We start from the raw sequence: 25503 nt of genomic DNA, 5'->3' as shown, positions 1-25503 counted from the left end.
CGTGATACTGTTAGGTATCTTGAGATGTTCCTCAAGATAAGTCTGGAGCACTCTGGTAATATCAAACCTATTTATATTGGTCTAATACATTTATTAGTTAGTTCTTATAATTTTGTTTTTACCATGGCCTGGTGGCTGGCTTTTGAATAACTACATAATATAAATATCAATATATAAATAACTACAATATATAAATAGCAGTTCAAATAGGGATAAATCCTATTATTAGACAGTGAAAAAACAATAAAAAAAATGCTGGATATTTCGATCACATATACAGTGATCGTCATTCAGAGTTATAATTCTTCAGAGTCAAAGAATAAATATCTAGTATTGTTGTTTGGTGTTTTTCACTTTTAAACAAAAGGGTTTATCCCTGTTTGAACTGTTATTTATCATCATGGAAAGGCAGTGTGTTCTTCAATAATACCTACTTTAGTAATGTACATCTTATGATGTTCTAACCTGCACAACTGTGGAAGAGAGTGACGGGTTATTTAATGTGCCATTTCTCAGGAAACATTTTTATCTAATAAATTTCCCCCTAAAATGAATTAGCATAATTTCCTAAAGGACCGTTTTTGCATTTCAGTCTCCTTTTTAAAAATAAGCATCAAGGGGTCATCTTGGGTCATCAAGGGGTCATCTTGCTGGTTATTTTTCATCTTCGAAGCATTGTCGTGCAAAAGTTAAGCTTCTGTATAAGGTAGTTGAGACGGGAGCTCCCTTCATATTTATTGTGAGAATGGTGAAGGGTGAAGTGCCACCTGAATACATGGGTAGCAAATTTCTAAAAATAAAATAAACAATTAAATTTGTCAAAAAAATTTGTGATTATCCTTCTTCTGTATTTTGCTTGACTAACTCTTTCTGATAAAACACCTTATTATTTTCTTTTTTCGGTAGTTGTTGTATTTCACTTTTTCCTAATAAGGGCATAGCTTCTGGAATATATTCTTTGGTACTATCGCTTTTCTAGAAATAAATTATTTGAATAAGAGCACTCAATCTTAAGGCTCATTGTCATAAGGAACGTGGTTGTTTGCTTCTCGTCCTCGTTAAAACAATCATTCGTTCAGCAAAAGAGTAGTTTGACTCATCCAGCTCAACTACTACTACTACTACTACTACTGCTAACAACTCACCGCAGCACCAAGCCGCCTGAGGCCAACACAGCTACGCATGCTCTTCCACCACCCCAATCTATTCAAAGCCTCCCTTTTTACACCCGCCCACGAAGTTCCTATTTCCTTTAAATCTTTCTTTATGACGTACTCCCACCCCAGACGGGGACAACCTGCTTTCCGTTTCGCCCTAGACGGTTGGCCGAAAAAAACAATCTTCGGCAATCTGTCATCCTTCATCCGCACAACGTGTCCTAGCCACCTCAATCTTTCTTTTATTATAGCCCTAGAGAGCGGTATTGAACCACATTTTTCGTATAGCCTACTGTTTGAAATACGGTCGGTCAGCCGGGTACCCAGAACAATCCTTAAGCAATTTCTCTGGAAAACATCTAACAAATCTTCATCCGCTTTTCGGAGCGTCCATGCTTCAGAGCCATATTTGACCACTGTCGTCACTGTAGCTTCTAATATTCTAATCTTGGTTTGAAGACTTATCTTCCTATTCTTCCATACTTTTTTTAACTGTGAAAAAACACCCTGAGCCTTGGCTATTCTATTTTTAACATCTTCACTGCTCCCACCATCTTTATTAATGATACTACCAAGGTAAGTGAAGCTGCCCACCTGATCAATCTTTTCATTTCCCAACGTCACCTTTTCATCTTCACTTATTCCTAGGCTTAGTGACTTAGTCTTCCTAACATTAATTTTCAAACCAATTCTGGCACCCTGAACTCGCAAAACCTCTAAAACCTCATTCATTTTGCTCAAACTTTCATCTAGGATGCTTAAATCATCAGCATAATCCAAGTCCAGGAGCCTTTTTCCTCCCCATTTGATTCCGTGGTCTCCCATTGCCTTTCCTGTTCTCCTTTCCTGTTCCCATTGCCCATATAAAGGGGGATAGAACACAACCCTGCTTAACTCCTGATTTAATACAAAACCAGCTGCTAACCTCATTTCCTTAACCGTAGGAGTGTTATTCTCGTACATAGCACTAATAACTTTAATGTACTTGCCTGGTATACCATACAAGGATAAAACCTTTACTAAAGCTCTTCATTCAACAGAATCGAACGCTTGCTCGTAATCTATAAAACTGAGGACCAAAGGTGTTTGAAAACTCAGGCACTTCTCAATTATTAGCCTAAGAGTGAAAATTTGGTCGACACATCCTCTGCCTTTTCTAAAACCGCACTGCTCTTCTCTTAAAACTTTGTCTACGGCATCTCTCAGTTTAAAAAGTATCATATTACTAAGTAATTTACTACCTACAGAGACCAGACTAATGCCTCGATAATTACCACACTCACTTTTATCACCTTTCTTATAAAGTGGCTTAATTATGGTTTTCCTAAAATCGTTAGGTACTTCCCCTTTTCCAAAAATCATATTCATAATCTTCAGGTGCTTATTTCTAACGTCAGAGCCACCATATTTAAGAAACTCATTTACCACCCTATCAGCACCTGAAGCCTTATTATTCTTTAATACTTTTAGTACTGTTGCTAATTCCTCCTCACAAAACAAATCTTCCTTCACATCCATGGTATCATAAACTTTTTGATTTTCCTCTATATTTTTTCCTGCAACTCTATCTTGGTTAAGCAAATTCTCAAAATGTTTGGCCCATCTCTCTTTAGTTTTTTTCTTATCGCTAATTGCGGCCCCATTCCTATCTTTAACTAGGCCAAGTCCGGATTGAATATTCCCTCTCAATTTGTTAACGTGCCAGTACAATATTTTACTATTATGCCGTCCAGCTGCATCTTCCAGATCCTCGGCAATTTTATCCATGGCCTCCACTTCACACCTCCTTAGTTCATATTTTAATGCTTTCTCAACTTTCTTTACATTTCTTTTGTTTCATACGATCTATCACCCAGATAATTCTTGCACATGTCCTTTCTCATTTCTATTAAACATAAAGCTTTTTCACTAATATTCTTAGCTGCAGTTCTAGCTTTCTTCTCTAATACACCTTTAGCAACTTCACAAATTATTTTTCTAAAATTATTCCAACATTATCCACATTATTATTATATTCCACATTATCAAATTTTAAGCTCTCAAGTTTAGTATTCAACTGTTCCTGGGAAGTTTTCTCTCAAATTCTCATCCTGGAGTCTACCAACATCATAACTTCCCGGGAGGTAGTTACCCTTCCGATATTTCAGCTTTAAATTAACCATTGACACTACGAGATGGTGATCTTTATTTTTAGCATCAATAACGGCACTCCTATTGACCCTAGTATCTTGTATTGATCCTGCCAGTCTTCGGTTTACTATAACATAATCAATAAGGTTAGCTGTCTTACTATCATGTAAATATCATATTAACTTATGCATCATTTTTTACGAAACACCGTATTGATTATCAGTAGAGGGTTATACCTAAAGAACTGCAGCAGTCTGTAGCCATTGCTGTTTTCTTTTCCTACACCAAATTTACCTAGGCTAGGATACCATCTATCTTCATTTCTACCGAACTGGGCGTTAAAATTTCCTAATAGAAACACCATATTTCTACCTAAGACCCTGTCTATTTGCTCTTGTAACTGTAAGTAAAATTCATCTGAGTAACCAGTATCTCTGTCAGTCGGTTCTAGGGGACATATACTACTATAACTGATATTCTGAAATTTTTAGTCATAAAATGAGCGATTAATATTCTGTTATTAAATGCTTCCCAGCCTAAACAATTCTTAGCAGCTTCCTTATTTATCATAAGCCCCACTCCCCATCTACTTACCCCATATTTCCTGCCTGAGTAAACAAATTCTATATCACCTAATTTCATGCTTCCTACCCCTGGGATATGAGTTTCTGAAATTCCTAATAAATCCAGTTTGAATCGTCTGAATTCGTCAGTTAAAATGTCGATAAAATAGTCATTTTTTAACGTCGTAACATTCCAAGTCTGCGCTCCGCAGGTACTTATCTCCTGATTCCTGTCTTCGGCCAGGAGTGCAGCGCGTCTTCGGCCGGGAGTGAAGCGCGTTATTGGGGGCAAATCATCCAACGCTTCCCGTGTTTTTCCTCCAGATTTCTATTTTTTGTTAATATTTAACTAATGCTAATTTTAATAATATTGCACTGATTTATGTTTATTTGTTAAATTTTTAAGATTAACTGATTTTCATTACGATCCTATCACTTTTAGGGGGACTTTCTCCTTTTTTTCAAATATAAAAATTTTTTTTTTGATAGGTTTGATAGGTCGTAACTTTTGATAGGTAAGACTAAACTTAATGATAGTTTAATATTTGAAATCAGCATAAAAATCCGATTCTTTTGATATATCTACTAGTTTCAAATACTGTTTTTTTAGAGTTTTGGTTACTATTGAGCCGGGTCGCTCCTTACTTACAGTTCGTTGCCACGAACTGTTTGATGATAGATTAATCTACCCAAAAAATGGCAGAAAGAAGGCAGTTTTAAGATAGAACTCATAATGCTCGAAAAAAGAAATAAAAAACAAAAAAAAGGATAATTTTCACCCGACAAAAAAAGACCGCAAAGACAAAACAAATACTTCGAGAAAAAATTTCACAAACCCATCGTCAGTGGTCAAAAAAGAGTAAGAAATAAACTATAAAAATAATATATAATATATAGAAATAATATATAGAAATAAAATATAAAATTTGGTATTTTCTCTTTTATGCATACCTTCTTTTTTCTTTTTTTTTTGAGCACGGTGGACGGTTTAGTGAAAGTCTTTGTCAAAATGGTTGCTTTGTCCTTTCGTTTTTTTTTTTTTCTGGCTGAAAGTCACCCTTGTTTCGGGTCTTAACTCTTTGTTTTTTTCTTTATTTTCTCCTTATTTTGTCCAACGTAATTACAAATAGTATGGTCTCCAGATGTATTCTCTGGTAGCGATAAATCTAAAATGCAAAAAACTAGATGACACCTTTTTTTAGGAGACTAACTTGTTTCTCTGCTCTGACAAGTTTTTTATAACATTTATTGTAAAGTCAGTTCAATAAACCTATTTAAGAAAAACATAAAATCAACGTAAGCTTGAAAGTTCCGTCTTTCAGAATTCCATTAAACTTTTGCTTGAAACCATTATTTGTGAAAGCATTATTTTACATAAGCATGACAATTGACATGTTTATCACATCTTTGCATTGCATTCTAAGTTAGACAAAGAAAGTTCAGGTCGGTATTCTGCTCAATTAATTCCCAGTGTCATTAACGCAGTAAAAGAAATTACAGGCCCAAAAAATACGATGTTGATTTGAGTCTCTGACTACAAATGGATGAGTTTTAAAAAATGAGCATATGGAACGGTCAAATCCCCAATTCAGCTTCAAACACTTAAATACCACTTGGACAAACAACAAAAACGAGAAGAACAATAGGGAATTTTAGGGACAATAGGGACAAACAACAAAATGGGACAACAAAAAACAAGGGACAAACAACAAAAAGGGACAACAAAAAACAAGAGACAAACAACGGGACAAACAACAAAAACGAGAAGAACAATTCTTTTCATAAGACAGTGAAGATAACTTGAATGAATATATCGGCCCTATGTCCTAGGGCCGTCCTTAGCAGAACAAAAAAAAATATATAAAAAAAAGAAAGGCTCACAAAAACATGAGACCAATAAAACTAAAAACAAAGTTTTTCAACACAGTCCCAGCATCCTTACTTCAGCAAAGTTCAACCAGGACTGATGAAAAAGTGAGGTAAAACAAGGCGATTCAATGAGATGAAAGAAAAGTAATTTAAAAAGCGTTCTTATCGCTAATCCAGCCCTTTTGGCAGCTAACCTCAAAGGTCTTTTTGTGACCGGTTCTGTGTTAAAGTCTATTGGTTTTTTGAAATATTTCGTAAGATCATTTTTAATTAAATTTGTGTATAGAGCATTTAGTGTATATTCCCCCAAGTCCCTATTTAAGGAAATGTTATTATTAGTCTTAATTCTGATTTCAGTTGTTTATCGAACTACCTGTTTTATGCCTAGGGCATCGCTAATAAGGGCAGATTCATCAAAAAGTATTTTGCGGCTAGAATTTTCAAATACATGTCATTTTAATTACATTTTTAAATAACATTTTTATGGTAGAATTGAGTTTATCTAAGCTACGAAAAATTCACACATCTAGGAATGACATTTTTGGTGTAATTTTATGGTCTACCAAAACTACAAAAGCAAGGCACTCCTTTAATGCCCATAGTAGCTTGTACGAAAGCCCCCGCATCCAATAATGGGATGCGGATTGAAACAGACTGGAAACATAGGTTATGTTTCCAGTCTGACAAAAATACCTATAATCTTTATTATACACGTCATAAAATAACAATTTCGAAAAAATTTACAATCAACCTAGGGTTGAATACTTAAAATTCCAGTCATTTTTTCGTTGAAAGTATACATTTGTGAAAGAAATATTTTTCCTAGGCTGGACAATTGGCATGTGCATCACATCTTTTCATTGCATTCCAAGTTAGACGTAGTCCAGCTCAGCATTATGCTCAATTATTTCCCTTTCCCCTATGTCTTCAAAGCTAAGTGTAGCACGTGGGGAAAATTATTTTCAGGGAAGTTGCCAAGCATAAAAATAGATCACTTTTAAGATATATATTACTATCCACCATGTTTTCATATTTTCTTCGTGAAAGAAAACAAAACACTTTAAACCACATCCAATTATATGACTTTCTGAGTCATGACACATCTGAAAAGTCTGGAGTAAAGAAAAAAAAACAAAAAAAGACAAAAAAAAAATACGAGAATTAAATATTGAATGTTTGAATTATTTAAGCGTAAACTTGTAAAATTATATATATTATACAAAATTGGGATAAATTAGAAATTCTCTTTGCTGAAAAAGATTTATATTTGCAGTCATACAGTTTTGATAGTAGCGAGCCCCAGATTAAAAAAGATAAAACACACGGCATTAATTAGCATAAGAGGTTTCGGTATCAAACTGTTCGTGTTAACGAATTTAGTAAGGAGTGACTCGGCCCAATAGTAACCGAAACTATAAATTACAGAATTTTGATACTATTGGATAGATCAAAAGAACTAGCTTTTTATGCTGAATCTAAATATACAAAATTCATTAAGTCTAATGTTACCAATCAGAAGTTACGAGTCTGAGAAAATCTACCTATTTTTGAAAAGGTGGAGAAATATCACTCAAAAGTCAAGCAATCTTATTTAGAATTGTACCATCGGATTGAGAATATCAGAGAACCCTACTGTAGAGTTTTCAAGCTCCCATCTTTAAAAATGTTAAATTTTATATTTTTTGCCATCAATAGTTTTTGCCAGGAAAAAGATCACGAATGCGTGTTTATTTGTCTTTTGGTTTTTTTATTTTTTTTTCTTGGCAGGGATGCAAGAAATTTGGAGGGAAACTAGCCCCCTTCTACGCCTTTGTGTCCCAAAGTCGTCTGTCAAAATTTGAGATAGCCATTTTATTCAATATAGTTGAAAGGTCCAATGACTATGTTTTTGGGGACGACATGACCCCCCCCCCCTGAACCCCTTGAGGAAGGGCCACAAGATATGAAATTTGCTCATTGTTTACATGTAATATTTGTTACTGGGAAGAATACCAACAGTTTTCAGGGGAGGGCATTTTCTGGGGATTTATTTTCTACGGAAGAAATAACCCATTTGGATGAAAGTTTCCTGGTGTGAGCTTTCCAGAGAAAATTTTACATGGGTGGAATTTTCAAGAGTTCAAATATGTAATTGGTATTATATATCCTACTTTCTGATTGGCAACCGTATTTTACATGTGGAAATGCTCTGGGGAGAAATCCGGGGGAAAAGTTCGACGGAGTTTTGATTCTCAGGGAGAATTTTTACGTACAGAGGGATTTCCCACGGGAGACGTTTTCCATGGAGGAATTATCACCAGGAGAAAATCTCCATGGGGATATTTTACATGGGAGAAACTGTCCAATTGAGGGGGGGGGGGGGGTCCGGAAACAATTTTTTTTCATAGAAGGAGGATTCTGCCATGGCCTGAAAACTATCAGTAATTAAGTAAAAAAACAAGTCTTTTCTTCAAATTAATCAAAAAGCACTTTTTACACAAAATACATTTTTCAAAAAAAAGAAAAGAACTCCATTGAACCAAAAAAAAAAAATAGTAGAATCAAATAATCTATCAAGCATACAATTACCACAAATCAGTATTAATAAATAAATGAAACTCAAAACAAACAGAAATTAAAATAAGTCAAACTCAAAACGAGCAGAAATTAATCTGAGAAGGGTCCTAAACTCTATGCTTTCTAAAAGGCAGAATATAATTTTTACTTCACTGAAAAAAATTCATACGAATTTACTGAAAAAAATGTGCATTGTCAGTTTAATATACATAATGATGATATTTATTCCTTGCAATCGTGATTAATTTTTTATTTCTTAAAGTTACAAAAGTCAAACTATTTAAAAGAACTTTTTTTCAGTAAAGTACAAATTATATTCTGGCTTTTAGAAAGCATAGGGTTTAGAACCCTACTCAGATTAATTTCTGCTCGTTTTAAATTTGGGTTATTTTAATTTCTGTTTGTTTTTGGGTTTCATTTATTTATTGATACTTATTTGTGGTAGTTGTATGCTTGGTAGATTATTTGATTCTATTTTTGTTCATTTTTGGTTTAATGGAGTTCTTTACTTTTTTTTTGAAAAACTTATTTTGTGCCAAAAGTTTTGTTTTATTAACTTATGTTCGTTTTATATTGAAATAGTCTTTTTCTGGGACTTTTCAGGGACTTTTCAGGGACTTTTTCAGGAAAGACTGAGCCTCTTCTGGAGTTAAACAGCCATCCCTTCCATAAAAACCTTTAATACCCCCTGGGCATAACTTAAAACCCTTGCTCCTTGTCTCTGGGGTTTGTTTAAACCCCAAAAGCCTTGTTATATGATATTTATACTATTTTGAATATAAAGGCTATCTCAAAATTTCTATAAGGCGCATTTCGGGACAGTATGACGTATGTGTAGAGGTGAGAGGGTAGCTGCCCTCTGATCACTTTGACTCTTAAAAAGGGCACTAAAGCGTCTGATTAACAATCCAATGAGCCTCCTTTTGAAGTTTACTTGACCACACTTTCTATGAAAACCCTGTATGTCCTCAGGACACAACTTACAACCCTTGCCCTGAGGGCTGGGGGGATTTGTTATCCTCAAAGACATGATTTCCAGACCTTTCTGATAGGCTTAACAAAATGGCTATATCGACATTTCGATTGAAATTGTTTGAAGAAATGATAGGCACGGAGGGAGACATTTGGCCTTTGACCACTTTCGACTAATAAACATGGGACTAGTCCTCTTAATTTCCAATCAAATTGCCCTTAAAAAAAAAATTCTATAAAAACGTTAAACACCACAAAGGCATAACTTAAGACCGTTGTTCTGAGTGCTACGGGGGGAGGGTTGTTCTGGACCCTTCAACTACGTTCATCAAAGTTGCTATGTCAAAATTATGATGGGATGTGATTGGGGATATAATGGGTATTGGAGGTGGGCATTCGCCCTCCGATCGCTTTCGACTATTAATAAGGACACTAGCCTTCTCAATCCCCAATAATAAAAACCTTATATGCCCCCAGGGCATAACTTACAGCCCTTGCCCTGAGGGTTGTGGGGTGGGGATGGGGGTTGTCATCCTCAAAGACCTAAATTCCAGAACTTGAAACTACATTAAACAAAATGGCCATATCAAGATTTTGATTAAATGTGTTTGGGGAAATGATTGGTGTGAGAGGGGAGTTAGTTGCCCTTCAATCATTTTCAACTATTATAAAGGGTACTAGACCTTTCAATTTCCAATCAAATGAACCCTTTTTGAAGTTTCTACAACACCACTTTCTATAAGAACCTTATATGCCCCAGGGCATAACTTACAACGCTTGCCCTGAGGGCTTTGGGGGAGTTATAATCTTCAAAGACCTAATTTCCAAAACTTTCAACTGCATTGAAAAAAATGGCTACCTAAAAATTTTGATTGGATGTGTTTGGGGAAATGGTGTGCGTGAGAGGGGGGTTAGTAGCCCTCCAATGACTTTCGACTATTTATAAGGGCACTAGCCTTTTGAATTTGCATTCAAATGAACTCTTTTTTAAGTTTCTATGACAAAGTCTTCAATAAAACTTTTTAAGCCCCCAGAGCATAATTTACAGCCTGAGCCCTCTGCGGGGAGTGTCATCCTCAAAGACCTAATTTTCAGAACTTTCAACTACGTTGAAAACAACAGCTATCTGAAAATTTAGATTAGATGTTTTTGGGGAAATGGTGAGCGTGGGAGGGGGGGTTAGTTATCCTCCAATCACTTTCGACTATTAAAAAGGGCACTAGCCCTCTCAATTTCCACTTAAATGAGGCCCTTTTGAAGTGTCTACGACATAGCTATCTATAAAACCTTATATGCCCCCAAGGCATAAATTACAACCTTTGCCCTGGCGGCTCTCGGGGGTTTGTCATCCTCAAATACATTATTTCTAAAACTTTCAACTACGGTGCTCAAATTAGCTATCTGAAAATATAGATTGAATGTGTTTGGGGATATGGTGGGCGTGAGAGGGGGGTTAGATGCTCCCCATTCCCTTTCGGCTATTAAAAAGGGCACTTGCCCTTTCAGTTTCACATCAAATGAGCCCTTTTTGAAGTTTTTACGACACAACTTTCTGTAAGAACCATATATGCCACCAGGTCATAAATTACAACCCTTTCCTGAGGGCTGTGGGGGGGGGGGTCGTCATTCTGAAACACCTAATTTCCAGAACTTTCAACTACGTTGAAAAAAATGGTTATCTCAAAATTTTGATTGTGTTTGTTTGGGTAAATGGTCTGTGTGAGAGGGGGTTTGTTGCCCTTCAATTACTTTCGACTATTAAAAAGGGCATTAGCCATTTCAACTTCCAATAGAATAAGCCCTTTTTGAAGTTTCTACGATAACATTTTCTATAAAAACCTTATATGCCCCAGGCAATACCTTACAACCCTTGCCCTGAGGGCTGTGTGGGGGAGGGGCTGTCATCCTTGAAGACCTAATTTCCAAAACATTCAACTATGTTGAACAAAACGGCTATCCCAAAATTTTGATTGGATGTGTCTGGGAAAAATGTGGGCATGATAGGGGGGTTAGTTGCCCTCCAATCACTTTCGACTATTAAAAAGAGCACTAGCCCTTTGCATTTCCAATCGAATGAGCCCTTTTTGACGTTTCTACGACAAAGTTTTCAATAAAAACCTTATATGCTCCCAGGGCATAACTTATAATCCTTTCCCTGAAGACTGTGGGGGGAGTTTCCTCCTCAAGGATTCCAAAACTTTCAACTACATTTAACACAATTACTATCTCAAAATTTTGATTGGATGTGTATGGGGAAATGGTGGACGTGGAAGGGGTGTTAGTTGCCTTTCAAATCACTTTCGACTATTGAAAAGAGCACTAGCCCTTTCGATTTCCACTCAAATGAGCCCATTTTTAAGTTTCTACGACAACACTTTCTATGAAAACCTTATATGCCCCCTGAACATAACTTATAATCCTTTCCCAGAGGGCTGTGGGGGGGGGGAGGGGTTGTCATCCTCAAAGACCTAATTTTCAGAGCTTTCAACTAAGTAAAACAAAATGGCTATCTCAAAATTTTGATTGGGATTTTTTGGGGGAATGAGGGGCGGGGGGGGGGCATAGTTGCCTTCCAATAGCTTTTGAATATTATAAAGGGCACTAGCCACTCCAATTTCCAATCGAATGAGCCCCTTTTGAAGTTTCTACGACAACTCCTTCGATACGAAGTGCCCTAGTCTAAGACCAAGAAACCAAAAAATAATAATATATTTTACTCACATCGTTCTTTACTTAGGCTGCGCGATTGCGTTGCCTATGATGAAATTATGCTAAAGATTATCAATCAGGTGGAATCGTAAACAAGAGTTTTTTTTTCGGGGGGGGGGGGTGTTATTTGCCTTCCAATTACTTTCGACTATTAAAAAGGGCACTAGCCGTTTCAATTTCCAATCGAATGAGCCTTTTTTTAAGTTTCTACAACAACACGTTCTATAAAAACCTTATAAGCCCCCAGGGCATAACTTACAACAATTACCCTGAGGGCTGTTGGGGGGGTTGTCATCCTCAAAGACCTAATTCCCAGAACTTAAAATTACGTTGAATAAAAAGGCTATCTCAAGATTTGGATTGAATGTGTTTGGGGAAAAGATGGGCGTGAGAGGGGGGCTAGTTGCCCTCCAATAACTTTCAACTATTAAAAAGGGTAATAGCCCATTGAATTTTTAATCGAATGAGCCTTTTTTGACGTTTCTACGACAACGCCTTCTATAAAAACCTTTTATGCCCCCAGGGCATAACTTACAGCCCTTGCCCTGAAGGGTATGGGGGAGTGTCCTCCTCAAAAACATAATAACTATCTGGAAATCAACTACGCTGAACAAAATAGATAAAAAAAAATTTTGATTGGATGTGTTTGGGGAAAAGGTGAGCGTGAGAGGGGGGTTAGTTGCCGTCAAATCACTTTCGATTATTAAAAAGGGTACTACACCTTTGAATTTCCAATCAAATGAGCCCTTTTTCAAGTTTATACGACAAAGATTTCAATAAAAACATTATATGCCCCCAGGGTATAACTTATAACCCTTGCCCTGAAGACTGTGGGGGAGTGTCCTGCTCAAATGTATAATTTCCTGAACTTTAAACTGCATGGAACAGAAATGCTATCTAAAAATTTTGATCGGATATGTTTGGGGAAATGGCAGGCGTGAGAGGGGGGTTAGTTACTCTTCAATCACTTTTGACTACTAAAAGGGCACTAGCCCCTTCAATTTTCAATTAAGTGAGCCCTTTTTGATATTTTTATAACATCGGTTTGTATAAAAACCTTATATGTCCCCAGGGCATAACTTACAACCCTTGCCCTGACGGTTGTGTGGGGAGGGATTGTCATCCTTAAAGACCTAATTTCCAAAACTTTCAACTACGTTGAATAAAATGGCTATCTAAAAATGATGTGTTTGGGGAAAAGGTGGGCGTGAGAGGGGGGCTAGTTGCCCTCAAATTATTTTCGACTGTTAAAATGGTCACTAGCCCTTTGAATTTTCAGTCGAATGAGCCCTTTTCAAGTTTATACGACAAAGATTTCAATATAAACCTTATATGCCCCCAGGGCATAACTTATAAACCTTGCCATGAAGACTGTGGGGGGAGTGTCCTGCTCAAAGGTATAATTTCCTGAACTTTAAACTGCGTGGAACAAATTGGCTATCTCAAAATTTTGATTGGATATGTTCGGGGAAATGGTGGGTGTGGAAGGGGTGGTTGTTGACTTCCAATTACTTTCGACTATTAAAAAGGTCACTAGCCATTTCAATTTCCATTCGAATGAGCCCTTTTTGCAGTTTCTACGACAACGTCTTCTATAAAAACCTTATATGCCCCCAGGGCATAACTTACACTCCTTGCCCTGAGGGCTGTTGGGGGGTTGTCATCCTCAAAGACCTAATTTCCAGAACTTAAAACTACGTTGAATAAAATAGCTATCTCAAAATTTTGATTGGATTTGTTTGGGGAAAAGGTGGGCGTGAGAGAGGGGTTTGTTGTCCTCCAATCACTTTCGACTATTAAAAAGGGTACTAGCCCTTTGAATTTCCAATCGAATGAGCCTTTTTTGAAGTTTCTATGACACCTTCTATAAAAAAAAACCTTATATGACCCCAGGGCATATTTTAAAGCCCTTGCCCTGAAGGCTATGGGGGAGTGTCCTCCTCAAAAACATAATTTCTATCTGGAAATCAACTATGCTGAACAAAATGGTTATCTCGAAATTTTGATCGGATGCGTTGCGGGAAATGGTGGGCGTGGAAGGGGTCTTAGTTGCCTTCCAATCAATTTCGACTATGAAAAAGGGCACAAGCCACTCTATTTTCCAATTGAATGAGCCCTTTTCAAAGTTTGTACAACAAAATCTTCGATACGAAGTTCCCTGCTCTAAAGGAAAAAATGATTTACTATTCATTACTATATACTTTCTATAACATGATTCCCTGCCCATATAGTTGGGGCTTAATTTGTCCCCTTCTCATTCCCTCCTTTTGGACAATCAAAAGGTTCACGACTGAATCTCTAAATTATTTCAGCCTATAGGATTTCACGAAATCAAACAGTTCGTGATAACGAACTGCAGGCAAGAAGCGATTTAGCTCAATGGTAACCGAAACTCTAAAACATTGAATTTTGAAATCAATAGATACATCAGAAAATTTAGCTTATTAAGCTGATTCCAAATACATAAAATTAATTAAACTTAATGTTACCCGTCAGAAGCTACGAGTCTGAGAAAATGTGTCTGATTTTTGAAAAAGGAGCAAACACTCCCTGAAAGTGAAGGAATAAATGAAAATCAGACAATCGGGTTAAGCCTATCAAAGAACCCTACTGTAGAGGTTTCAAGCTCCCATCAGCAAAATGTGGAATCTTGTATTTTTGCAAGAAGAAAGATCACAAATGCGGGTTTACTGCTCTTTTTTTTTTCAGGGTAATGGTATCGAGCCAATAGACCTAGAATATTGGGAGAGGGCTTATTCGAACGAAAATTAAAAGTTAGAGTACCCTTTTAAAGTAAACAAAAAGATTGGTGGGCAACCAACCTCCTCGCACCCCCCTTTTCCCCAAAAATCGTCCGATCATAATTTTGAGGTAGCTATCCTGTTCGGCATAGTTGAAAAATCCGTTAACTATGCATTTGGGGTAATATGAACCCCTACAGCTTCCGGGAAAGGTATTTAAGTCATAAAATTTACCCATTGTTTACGTTTAGTATTGGTTATTTGGAAATAAACAGACATATTTTGGGAGCGGGGAGGGGAATTTTCCGCTGAGGGGATTTTCCACGGGAAGAATTTTTCTTGGAGAGGAGAGTATCCAGGGGGACAGTCAGGGGAAGTTTTGCACTGGGGGAATTTGCCAGAATTCCTGTACGATATTCTTTGTATTTGTCTTACTCTCTGTTTGCCAAATTAATTTTACTTGTGGAAATGTTAAGGAGAATTTTCAGGATAAATTTTCACCGAGTTGGAATTGTCAAGAGGATCTTTCCGTAGAAGGGTGGGGGGGGGGATTCCAAGAGATAAATGCCCTATAGGGAAGTCTTTCACGGGATAAACTCTATAGGGGTAATTTTCTGTGCTATTTTAAAAACAATCAGAAATTAAAGTATTTTTCCAATGAAAGCGTGCTAAGAAAAATTTTTCAGCTGGAATTGCCCAAAAGAAATTTTCCAGGAGGATGGGGTGGGACTTTCAGTGAAAATGAAATTGTCCGGGATGAATTTTCCAGGTGGGGAGTATTTTACGTGAGGGGAATTTTCCATGGAGAGAGAGAGCTGTTTTCCCTGGCATTATCCAATAAAAGAATCAGAAATTAAATTTGAAGAAAAGATTTTTTTCAACTGAAAGTAAGGAGCAATGCCAAAACTTAAAACGAACAGAAATTTCTACATATATGAGAGGGTTTGCCCCCTCCTTAATACTTCTTTCTCTACGCTAAAGTTTGACTTTTTCCCCAATTATTTAAGAATGACTCCTGAAACTCAAGGGCCGTTTAATTAAGAAGCTTTTTTTTTAAATACTAAAAAACATTAGCGTGAAGAGCAAAGTATTGAAGAGAAGACAACGCCCCTGCTATCCGTAATAATTTATGTTTTTCGTTAATTTTTGATGTTGCTCCTTACTTTCAGTTGAGAAAACTTGCTGTTTTTATTTAATACAAACGAGATTACTATAGTTCCGTGAGTTCCGTGATAATATAGGGTTATCGATTAATCCTATTTTATTAACTGCTTCTATTGTTTCTTAAGCTTATGTCAGAAAGATAAGCAAAATAATGTGACTTTTTCCCCCGTTGTTTTTATCTGCCCATTATTGTTATGTCAAATTTTGATACACTAAAAACAAAGCAAGACCTACTTGGTTCTTTTTTATGAAGTTAATTTTAGAAAAAAAGTTTTCTACAAAATAAGTTTTTCAAAGAATAGTAAAGAGCTCCATTAACCAAAAAATGAGCAAAACTAAAATCAAATAATCTACCAAGCGTAAAACTACCACAAATCGGAATCAAAAATACATGAAACCCAAAACGAACAGAAATTGCAATAAATAACCGAGTCAAACTCAAAACGAGCAGAAATTAACATGAGTAGGGCTGAAAAACCCTGTGCCTTCCAATCCAAGGCCCGAACATAATTTGCACTTTACTGAAAAAAATGGAAATGAATGTGCATTATCAGTTTACTATACATACGCTGATATTCATTCCTTAAAATGTTAATAATATTTGATTTATTAAAGTTATAAAAGTGAAAACATTAAAAAAAGTCTTTTCCAGTCAAAAAGTTCATGAGCTAAAGAGGAGGGCTGATTACCCTCCAATCACTTTTGACTCCTAAAAGGGTACTAGACACATTTACGCTGAATATTGTAAACGGTAAAAAAAGAAGAAAAAAAAGTACAAATGAAACTCATCTAGAGAATATCTTGAGATTTCTTCTTTTGCAAAAAAAAGTGTGATTGAAATCTAATATTATGATTTTTTCCAGGAAAAGAAACTGCTACAGAAAGATTATTACTGAGAAAACCACAGTAAATAAAAACGAAAGTCTTATTGAAAAAACGTAAATGATTGAAAAAGAAACACCATATCTTAGTTTTTTTTTGTGTATTTTCATCATAGAGGAATATAATGAAAGAAAAAAAAAGGGAAACATAAAAACTGAGCTAATATAAATTGACTCATGAGTTTTTCTCTCAGCACGATGGTATAAATATTAATTTTTCCTGATTTACTATTTTTTCTTAGTAGCAAAGTCGTAAGATGGCGATTTTGCTCAAAATAGTCCAAAGAGCATATAACAATGCCTCTAGGGTTGACACAGCACCCCATTGCCCTGGAGATAGGGTTGCAAGTCATGCCCTGGGGCATATAAGATTTTTTATGGAATGGGTGGTCGTATAAACTTCAGATTTGGCTCTTATGATTTGAAACTGGAAATTATAGTTTCCTTTTTAAGAGTCAAAAGTGATTCGAAAGCAGGCAGCCCCTCCCCCCTTCCAATTATCATTTCTCCAAAGACATTCAGTCAAAATTTGGATATTGCAATTATGTTCATCGCAGCTGAAGGGCCCGGAAATGATGACTTTGAGGAAGACACTCCCGCCCCAACAGCTCTCAGGGGATTGGGTTTTAAGTTATGCTCCAGGGGCATATAAGGTTTTTATAGAAAGGGTAGTCGTGAATACTTTAGAGAGGACTCATTGGATTGGTAATCTTAATTTATAGTGCCCTTTCTAAGAGTCACAGTGATAAGAGGGCAGCTACCCTCCTTCCCCAAAATACGTAACGTTTTCCCGAAATACATTGGATAAGGGAGTGTAAGGAGTGTAAGTTATGCCGCGGGGCATTTTAGGCTTTTATGAAAGGGATGATAGTTTAAATTTAGAAGAGGCTCATTCGGTTGAAAATTTAAAGTAATAGCTCCTTTTTAAGCGTCAAAAGTGATGAGGGCATTTGACCCCTACCCCCTGTCAACCCCTGTTTTTACCAAACACACCTGATGAAAATTATGAGATAACGATTTTGTTCAAAATAGTCCAAAGAACATATAATAATGCCTCTAATATTGATACAGCCCCCCCCCCCCCAATACCCTGGGGAGAGGGTTGCCAGTAATACCATGAGGGCATATGAGGTGTTTATGGAATGGGCGGCCGTATAAACTTCGGATGGGTCTCATTTGATTTGAAATTAGAAGTTATAGTTTCTCTTTAAAAGTCAAAGTGATTTGAGAGCAACCAGCCTTCTGCCCTCCCTTCCATACTCATCATTGCCATTAACACCTCCACATATGAAGGTGAAAATTTGACATAATATTGAGAGGGAATTTGAACTAAATCAAATCACACTATGCGCATGCATAATTTCAAAAGGGCGTATCTCTGTGGGCATTAAGTTGAAACTTTCGGATAATACTTAAAAGGAAAGATCAATTGGAAAAGGTAATATATGCATTTCACTACTAACACAAATACCGCTACTACTTATCTTTTGCTACTAGTGCTACTCCCACTACTACTAACAGCTCACCGCAGGACCAAATTGCCTGATGCCATCACAGCTATGCATACTCCTCCTCCATTCCTATCTATTCTAAGCCTCTCTCTTTACACCCTCCCAGAAAGTTCCCATTTCCTTTAAATATTCCTTTATGACATACTCCCACCCCCGACAAGGACGCCCTGCTTTCCGCTTAGCCCTAGGCAGTTGGCCGAAAAAGAAAATCTTCGGCAATCTGTCATCCATTATCCGCAGAACATGCCCTAGCTATATCAACTTTTTTTTTTCAACCAACAATGAAAAAAATTACAATCTCCAAATTTTAATTGAATGTCTTCGGAGAAATGATGAGGGGAAGGGGGAGGGGCTGGATGCTGTTGAATCACTTTTAACTCCCAAAAAGGGAGCTAATTTCCAACTTCAAATCAAAAGAACCCCATCTGAAGTTTATACGACCACCCATTCCATAAAAAAACCTTATATGCCCCCAGGGCATGAATTACAACCCTATCTCTAGGACAGTTGGGTGCTGTGTCAACCCTAGAGGCTTTGTTTTATGTTCTTTGGACTATTTTGAGCAAATTCGCCATCTTACGACTTTGTTACTAAGAAAAAATAGTAAACCAGCAAAAGCAACATTTATACCATCGTGCTGAGAGGCAAACTCATGGGTCAATCCATTTTAGGTCAGTTTTTATGTATCCCTTTTTTTCTTTTATTATATTCCTCTATGATGAACAACCACAAAAAAAAAACTAAGATGTGGTGTTTCTTTTTCACTCATTTACGTTTTTTTAAATAAGACTTTCTTTTTTATTTACTGTGGTTTTCTCTGTGATAAACTTTCTGTAGCAATTCTTTTTCCTGAAAAATTCATAATATTAGCTTTCAATCACACTTTTTTTGTAAAAGAAGAAATCTCAAGGTATTCTCTAGATGAGTTTCATTTATATTTTTTTTTCTTATTTTTTTACCGTTTACAATATTCAGCCTAAATGTTTTCTAGAGATTTTTCCCTCAAAACAAAAACGAAAAACTAATCAGCAATAGCTTAACCATACTTAGAGGAAAAGACGTGTGGCAATAATCCCTGCATAGGTATTCCCCTTTGATCCCCTTTTTACCATTTTCTTTGTTGATAAAGAGCTACAAGAAGCCGAAAACAAATGTTGCTTTTTCCACTTTTTCAAACTCCTGTATAAAGATATTTTCCGTTTCTTTGTTGATTCTTTTTTTTGTTAAGGCATTTTCAGCCAAGGGCTTTTGAGACAATTTTTTCTGTAAGAAACATAATATAAATGAGTTTCCAAGAATTTTTGGAAAAATGAAAGAAGTTGTTCATCAGTGATTTTTCAATCAAACTTTTTCCATAAGAAAGTCATAAATAAGTTTGAAAATGAAAAGTTTCAATTAATTGTTTACTTTACATTTAAGTTATCCACTCAATCTAGCTGGAGCTTCTGTCACTGAAAGGAAAATAGAAAAATATCAATGATCAAGGATTTGATCCTTGTCAAACCCTTGATTTTTCAATGATCGCTGGAAAATGTCAATGATCAAGGATTTGATTCTTGTCAAATCCTTGGTTTGTCAATGATCGATGAAAAATGTCAATGATCAAGGATTTGATTCTTGCCAAATCCTTGGTTTGTCAATGAACGATGAAAAATGTCAATGATCAAGGATTTGATCCTTGTAAAATCCTTGATTTGTCAATGATCGATGAAAAATGTCAATGATCAACGCTAATTTATTTCCCACCCACTGAAAAGCCACTAGGGTTGAAAACATTTCTAAATTGTCTGATTTCCTACAAACTTTTGTCATTTTTCGTGCTGTCTGGTTAATGAGTATTCGTAATTCATTCTTACTTAAGCATGGTGAAGCTGCACTCACCTTTAGCAAGAATCAGTAAATTTGAATAGTTACCTTGGAGCCCTAACGCTACTTTAGTGTACTTCCAGCAACACCTTTTGTAAGGCAGAATACGCTCTTAAGCTACATTTAAAATCTACAATCTCCGGCAGATTGTCCTTCTACATTTAGTGTAATGCTATTTCAATTTACTTCTAACAACACCTTTTGCAGGGCAGAGTAAACTCGTAGTCTACATTTGCAATTTACAACAGATTTTCCTGCTACATTTAGTGTAATGCTACTTTAGTTTACTTCCAACAACAAACTTTGCAAGGCATAGTAGGGTATTATCTACACTTACTATCTACAACCTACAGCAGGTTGCCCAGCTACATTTAGTGCAGTCCTACTTTAGTGTTCTTCCAAGAACACATTTTGTAAGGCATAGTAAGCTCTTAATCATGTTTGAAGAATATAAAACTTTTTACAAATTTGTATTTTGAACTTGAGTAGCTTCAAGGTGATTCGCTGTTTCATTATGGCATTTTAAGAAAAATTCTAGTGTGTGCTATGTCATTGAAAACAGCATTTCATTGACAGCTGTGATTTTTACTGAAAAAATAACTTCAACTGCACCTATTCGACCCCTGGGCTTTAAAACATCACAGAAAAAAATTGAAGATACCAGCAAAAGTAGAAAAGTACTCATCCAACTTCGACTCAAAACACCATATCGAAGACACATTTTATATTTGTTTGAAGAAAAACAGTAAAGAACAATCACTAGCCTGTATATTTCCATTTTGGTTACAGAAATAATTAGGTATAACTTAGATTAGTTAGGGTGATGATCAATATAGATTTAATAGCAGTCATAAGCATTATCCCCTGGTTGTCACCTGAAGAATAAATAAAAGCACATTTTCCACTAACCTCCTTAGGATCCTCCTCCTGCTGGTGCAATTTCTTGCAAGTAATATGGAGAGCTGGTAGTAGGAATCATGAAAATACTGGATCTTAAGACCAAGGCAAAATTCATTTCCGTTACTTCAGAGTAATGAGAGTCAAAGTATACAAGTGATTGTCGAGCTTACACGAGGGCGGGGCAATGAAAAGTTTTTCCGGTACACTGATGGGGACATATTTTCTGAAAATTACAAGTTTTTCTCTCGTATAAGCAGCATAATCTAATATCATCTCCCAAAGATTATCCCTTTTTTTTACGGACAAGGTCCTTTGATTCCTTGTTGAGAACAAACCATAAAAACTTCAATAGTATCATTACCATTTAATTATATATATAATATACATTATATCTAAAGAATATATACATTATATCAAGCCTCGGATTGAAAACAAATAAAAAAGAAAAAGAAAAAGGTTTTTAATCAAGATTCGCTTTTATATTTATTTACTCATTAATTTTAAAATGCGGTAAGCTTTACGAAGCTTGTCACACTAAACGTTATAAGAAATTACGACAACGCCGAAACACACTCTATGACAACATGACACATACATACAACTCTGTGAAAATAATACACTCTATAAAAACATACAGGTCCCATAAAAAAACTAATAATAAAAAATTAAAAATATTCTAAAAACGGATGGTGATAAAACCTAGTATGGAAATCTGTAGAGGCTACACTACTTTTGAAAGACCGGACCGTGATAGTCGCAACTGTTTCCGATAGAAGTGCGTTCTGAGTCTTCCGAGATCGGCTAGATAAAGAGTTTTGGTCTAATCTTTTCTGTGGACATGATGGGTATATTTTGTGTTGGTGTTGACGGATACTATTGTCTTCTGTAAAAGTGAAGAAGTGAGTTGGAGTGGTATTATCAATTATTATAACAATGCGAGATGTATTTATTAGGTCAGCTCTACCACGTCGGAACTGAAGACTTGGTAACTGTAGTCTCTGCATTCTCTGGTGGTATGAGAGATGTCTCAGGTAGGGCAAGAGTCTGGTGGCCCTACGTTGTTCTTTCTTAACTCTTTCTCTTTTATTAAGGGGATACCATACTGATGAGCATTACTCAAGTATTGGACGTACAGTGGATACATAAAAGAAATTAATCAATAAGGAAGATTAAACATAGAGAATGTACAGTTTAGACGTATTAATTGGTAATTTACCCTATGCGTGATACCCGATACATGCTTATCAAATTCGAACACTCGAATCGAAGCAAACCCCAAGATCTCGAACATACTCCACGCTTGATATGAATTTACCATCAAGGAGGTAATGTTAATGTTGAGGGTATCTACGAAAATAGTGCACAGCATTGCACTTGGTTTTGTTAAAATTCGCCGTAGACCACCGGCGCAGAGCATCCAAATCTTCTTGAAGTATAGATATCTTATATTCAATCATGACTGACCTATAAACTTTTACATCATCCGCTAATATTTTTAATGGTCGAATGTTTAAAAACACGCGGCAAGTCATTGATAAAAAGGCAGAAGAGTACCTGCCCAAGACAACTACCTTGCGTAACTCCAGATTATGACAGACATAGGTGATGACAAAGCATCAGCTATCGTAACCTCTTGGGTTCTATTTGTAAGATAAACCGTTATACATGCTTCAGTTCGCTGGCAGACACCCAGGTTTGCCACCGCCATGGATTTATCCATGAAAACATGGATTTTTCATCCCCTGCTATGGATTCTGGGAACGCCATGGATTTCCATGGATTTTATTAAAAAAAACATGGATTTTCCAAGAAAACATGGATTTTTCTTTGCATAGTACTGAATTGGCGTCGCTCAGAAAACCAATCTTTACGGCGAGCCAAAATGGGTTAGCGGACCAGCTGTCTCACTACTCTTACATCTGTGTCCACGGATGGCACTCCAGATAAAGTGCTGATGAAGTGCGGTAAATTAAAAATTTACTGGCATGTGATTTACTTTGACCAGTTTTAACCATGCCAAAAAACCAATAAAAAGAAAAAAAAATCTGCCCCTGCTTTTCGTTGCACCTAATCGCCGCGTCTAGTTTTCCCCATTCCTTACTTTTGACAAAGACTGAAGCATGCTAGAAGCCACGCTGTGATAGTACACTATATAGCTTAGACAGCTAGTTGTTCCAGACACTTTTAGTCGTAAGGGTCAAGCTTTAGAGAGAATTTGTCGATAGCTGCGTTAATTCGGCCGCTGACGGCCGGTTCGTTAGCCCTTCAAAAGTGGAGTCAAGTTTCGTCACGAAGTCATGGAAAACCATGACTCTATGTTCTGCCAAATTTCCTCCCAAAGATAAGTTGGTGTTCCAAAATTATGATATGGATTTACAAGGTTCGTGTCGGTATTTATCCTATGCAAATTTGCGTATTTATTGTTATTAATTAAAAAAACTTTTTTCCACAAAATAAGTTTTTCAAATATAAGTAAAGAACTCCATTAAACAAAAAATGAGCAAAACTAAAATTAAATAATCTACCAAGCGTGAAACTACCACAAATCAGCATTGATAAATAAATGAAACCCAAAACGAACATATATTACAATAATTAACCGAGTCAAACTCAAAACGAGCAGAAATCAACATAAGTTGGACGCAAAACCCTTACGCCTTCCCAAGGCCAGAACAAAATTTGCACTTTAATGAAAAAATATAAAAGTTTTTACTTTTTTAACTTTAATAAATCAAATAATACTAAAATTTTGATTACTAAATATCAGTATATGTATATTATACTTCATGCTATTGTTGGTATACTTCAATGCTATTGTTGGTAACGATTCTGCTCGAAATGAAGATGTTATGGGTAAATTTGGCCTTGGACGACTTAACAAGAGGGGCGAACGCCTCATTGAATTTTGCAGAGACAGTGATCTAGCCATTACCAATACTCTCTTCAAACATAGAGAACGTCGTAAGGCGACATGGACTTTACCGGATGGAAAAACCCATAATCTTATTGATTACTTGCTCGTCTCTAGGCGGTGGACATCATCTGTGCTAGATACTGTCACCCTCGCAGGTGGCGATTTCGACAGCGACCATTCCCTGGTCATGTCTGCACTAAAGATACGCCTGAAATCTTCCTCAAAGCTGAATAATAGACCCGCTCGTTTCAACACACATCTTCTCAAAGACCCTCAAACTCGCCAAACCTACATCGATGAACTGTCTACTCAAATATCGGACCTTCTTTCTAATATTTCTGTAACTCTGTCTAAAGAGGATATCGATAAACTGGTCACAGACTCCTCTAAGATCATCAGCAAAGTAGCGATGTCCACCCTAGGAACCAAAAAGGGTGATAAAAAGCCTTGGATAACAAATGAAATCATTTTATTATGTGCTGAGAAACGAAAACACAATAACAGGTCAGACAGAGAGAGCAGGGACAGATATAAGCAGTTGAAGCATGCTGTAGAAAAAGCCACCCGTAGAGCCCATCGCACCTACATTAAAGACAAATGTGAACAGTGTGAGGCTGATTTTAAGAGAGGCGATTCATACTTCATGTATAAGAGAGTTCGTGGGCTAACAAGCAAGAAAAGCCTCAGTTCTTGTACACTGCTAGATAAAAATGGCTCTCAGATACAAAGCACAGAAGGTATCCGATCGAGATGGATGGAGCATTTCAAAGAAAAGCTTAATCCTGATATCTTTCCAAACTCTGCTGTCCTGGACCTCTTGCCCGTTACTGTCTCAGATCCCAGCGCACCTCCTCTCCGTTCTGAGGTCGAAGATGCCATCCAAGCGCTGAAGACTAACAAGGCCCCTGGCCCGGACGGGATACAGGCAGAACTGCTGAAAGTCCGGTGTGAACCACTTATAGATCTTTTCCACAAGATTGTATCCGGTGCCTGGCAAAAGAGTCATTTCCCAACTTCTTGGTGCGAAGCCACAATTGTTCCACTACACAAGAAGGGGTCAAAGGCAGTATGTGATAATTACCGTCCTATTAGCCTAACAAGTCAAACTGCCAAGATCTTCACCCGAATTATACTCCAACGGATCAGAGCCGTGTCATCCTTAGTCATCCAAGAAGACCAAGACGGGTTTCGCCCTGGGAGATCGACCATTGACCAAATTTTAACTGTTTGCCAAATTTTAGAGGAATATCTAGAATTCGGTCGCGACCTGTATCAGCTCTTCATCGACTTTAGGCAAGCATTTGACCTTATTTGGAGAAATGGCCTATGGCATATCCTTCTCCATTACGGAATCCCACGAAACCTAGTAGATCTTATCAAGGATATGTACTCAAAATTTGGGAGTCGTGTGATGACTAGTGAAGGTCTCACTGACAGTTTCCAGACTTCCGCAGGTGTCCTTCAAGGATGCCTTTTTTCTCCAGAGCTGTTCAACCTTTTCCTCACAGCAGTCTTATCCCTGGTGGAGACAACTTGTGGCGCACATATAGGGGGTGTTCAGATAGATAAG

The 25503-nt window shown here is 36.7% G+C and overlaps 2 protein-coding genes across 2 annotated transcripts in view; both read left to right on the top strand.

The window, feature by feature from the left end:
• LOC148941219 (neuroligin-4, Y-linked-like) overlaps positions 1 to 14342 on the top strand; it is a 73967-nt gene extending 59625 nt beyond the window's left edge. Inside the window, exon 4 of the mRNA XM_089104125.1 lies at positions 14269 to 14342. Coding sequence (XP_088960251.1) covers positions 14269 to 14342 — 74 coding nt within the window. The remainder of the gene's footprint in view (positions 1 to 14268) is intronic.
• A 7617-nt stretch (positions 14343 to 21959) lies between these two features.
• LOC148941218 (activating signal cointegrator 1 complex subunit 1) overlaps positions 21960 to 25503 on the top strand; it is a 70095-nt gene continuing 66551 nt past the window's right edge. The window contains exon 1 of the mRNA XM_089104122.1: positions 21960 to 22050. Within this exon, the coding sequence (XP_088960248.1) occupies positions 21960 to 22050 (91 nt within the window). The remainder of the gene's footprint in view (positions 22051 to 25503) is intronic.

This window comes from Artemia sp. Qi Xiang Cuo, chromosome 18, assembly GCF_049724085.1.
Source record: "Artemia sp. Qi Xiang Cuo chromosome 18, ASM4972408v1, whole genome shotgun sequence".
NCBI lineage: Eukaryota > Metazoa > Arthropoda > Branchiopoda > Anostraca > Artemiidae > Artemia > Artemia sp. Qi Xiang Cuo.
Note: the sequence above shows the minus strand (reverse complement) of the source record. Positions and strands in the feature narration are given on the sequence as shown.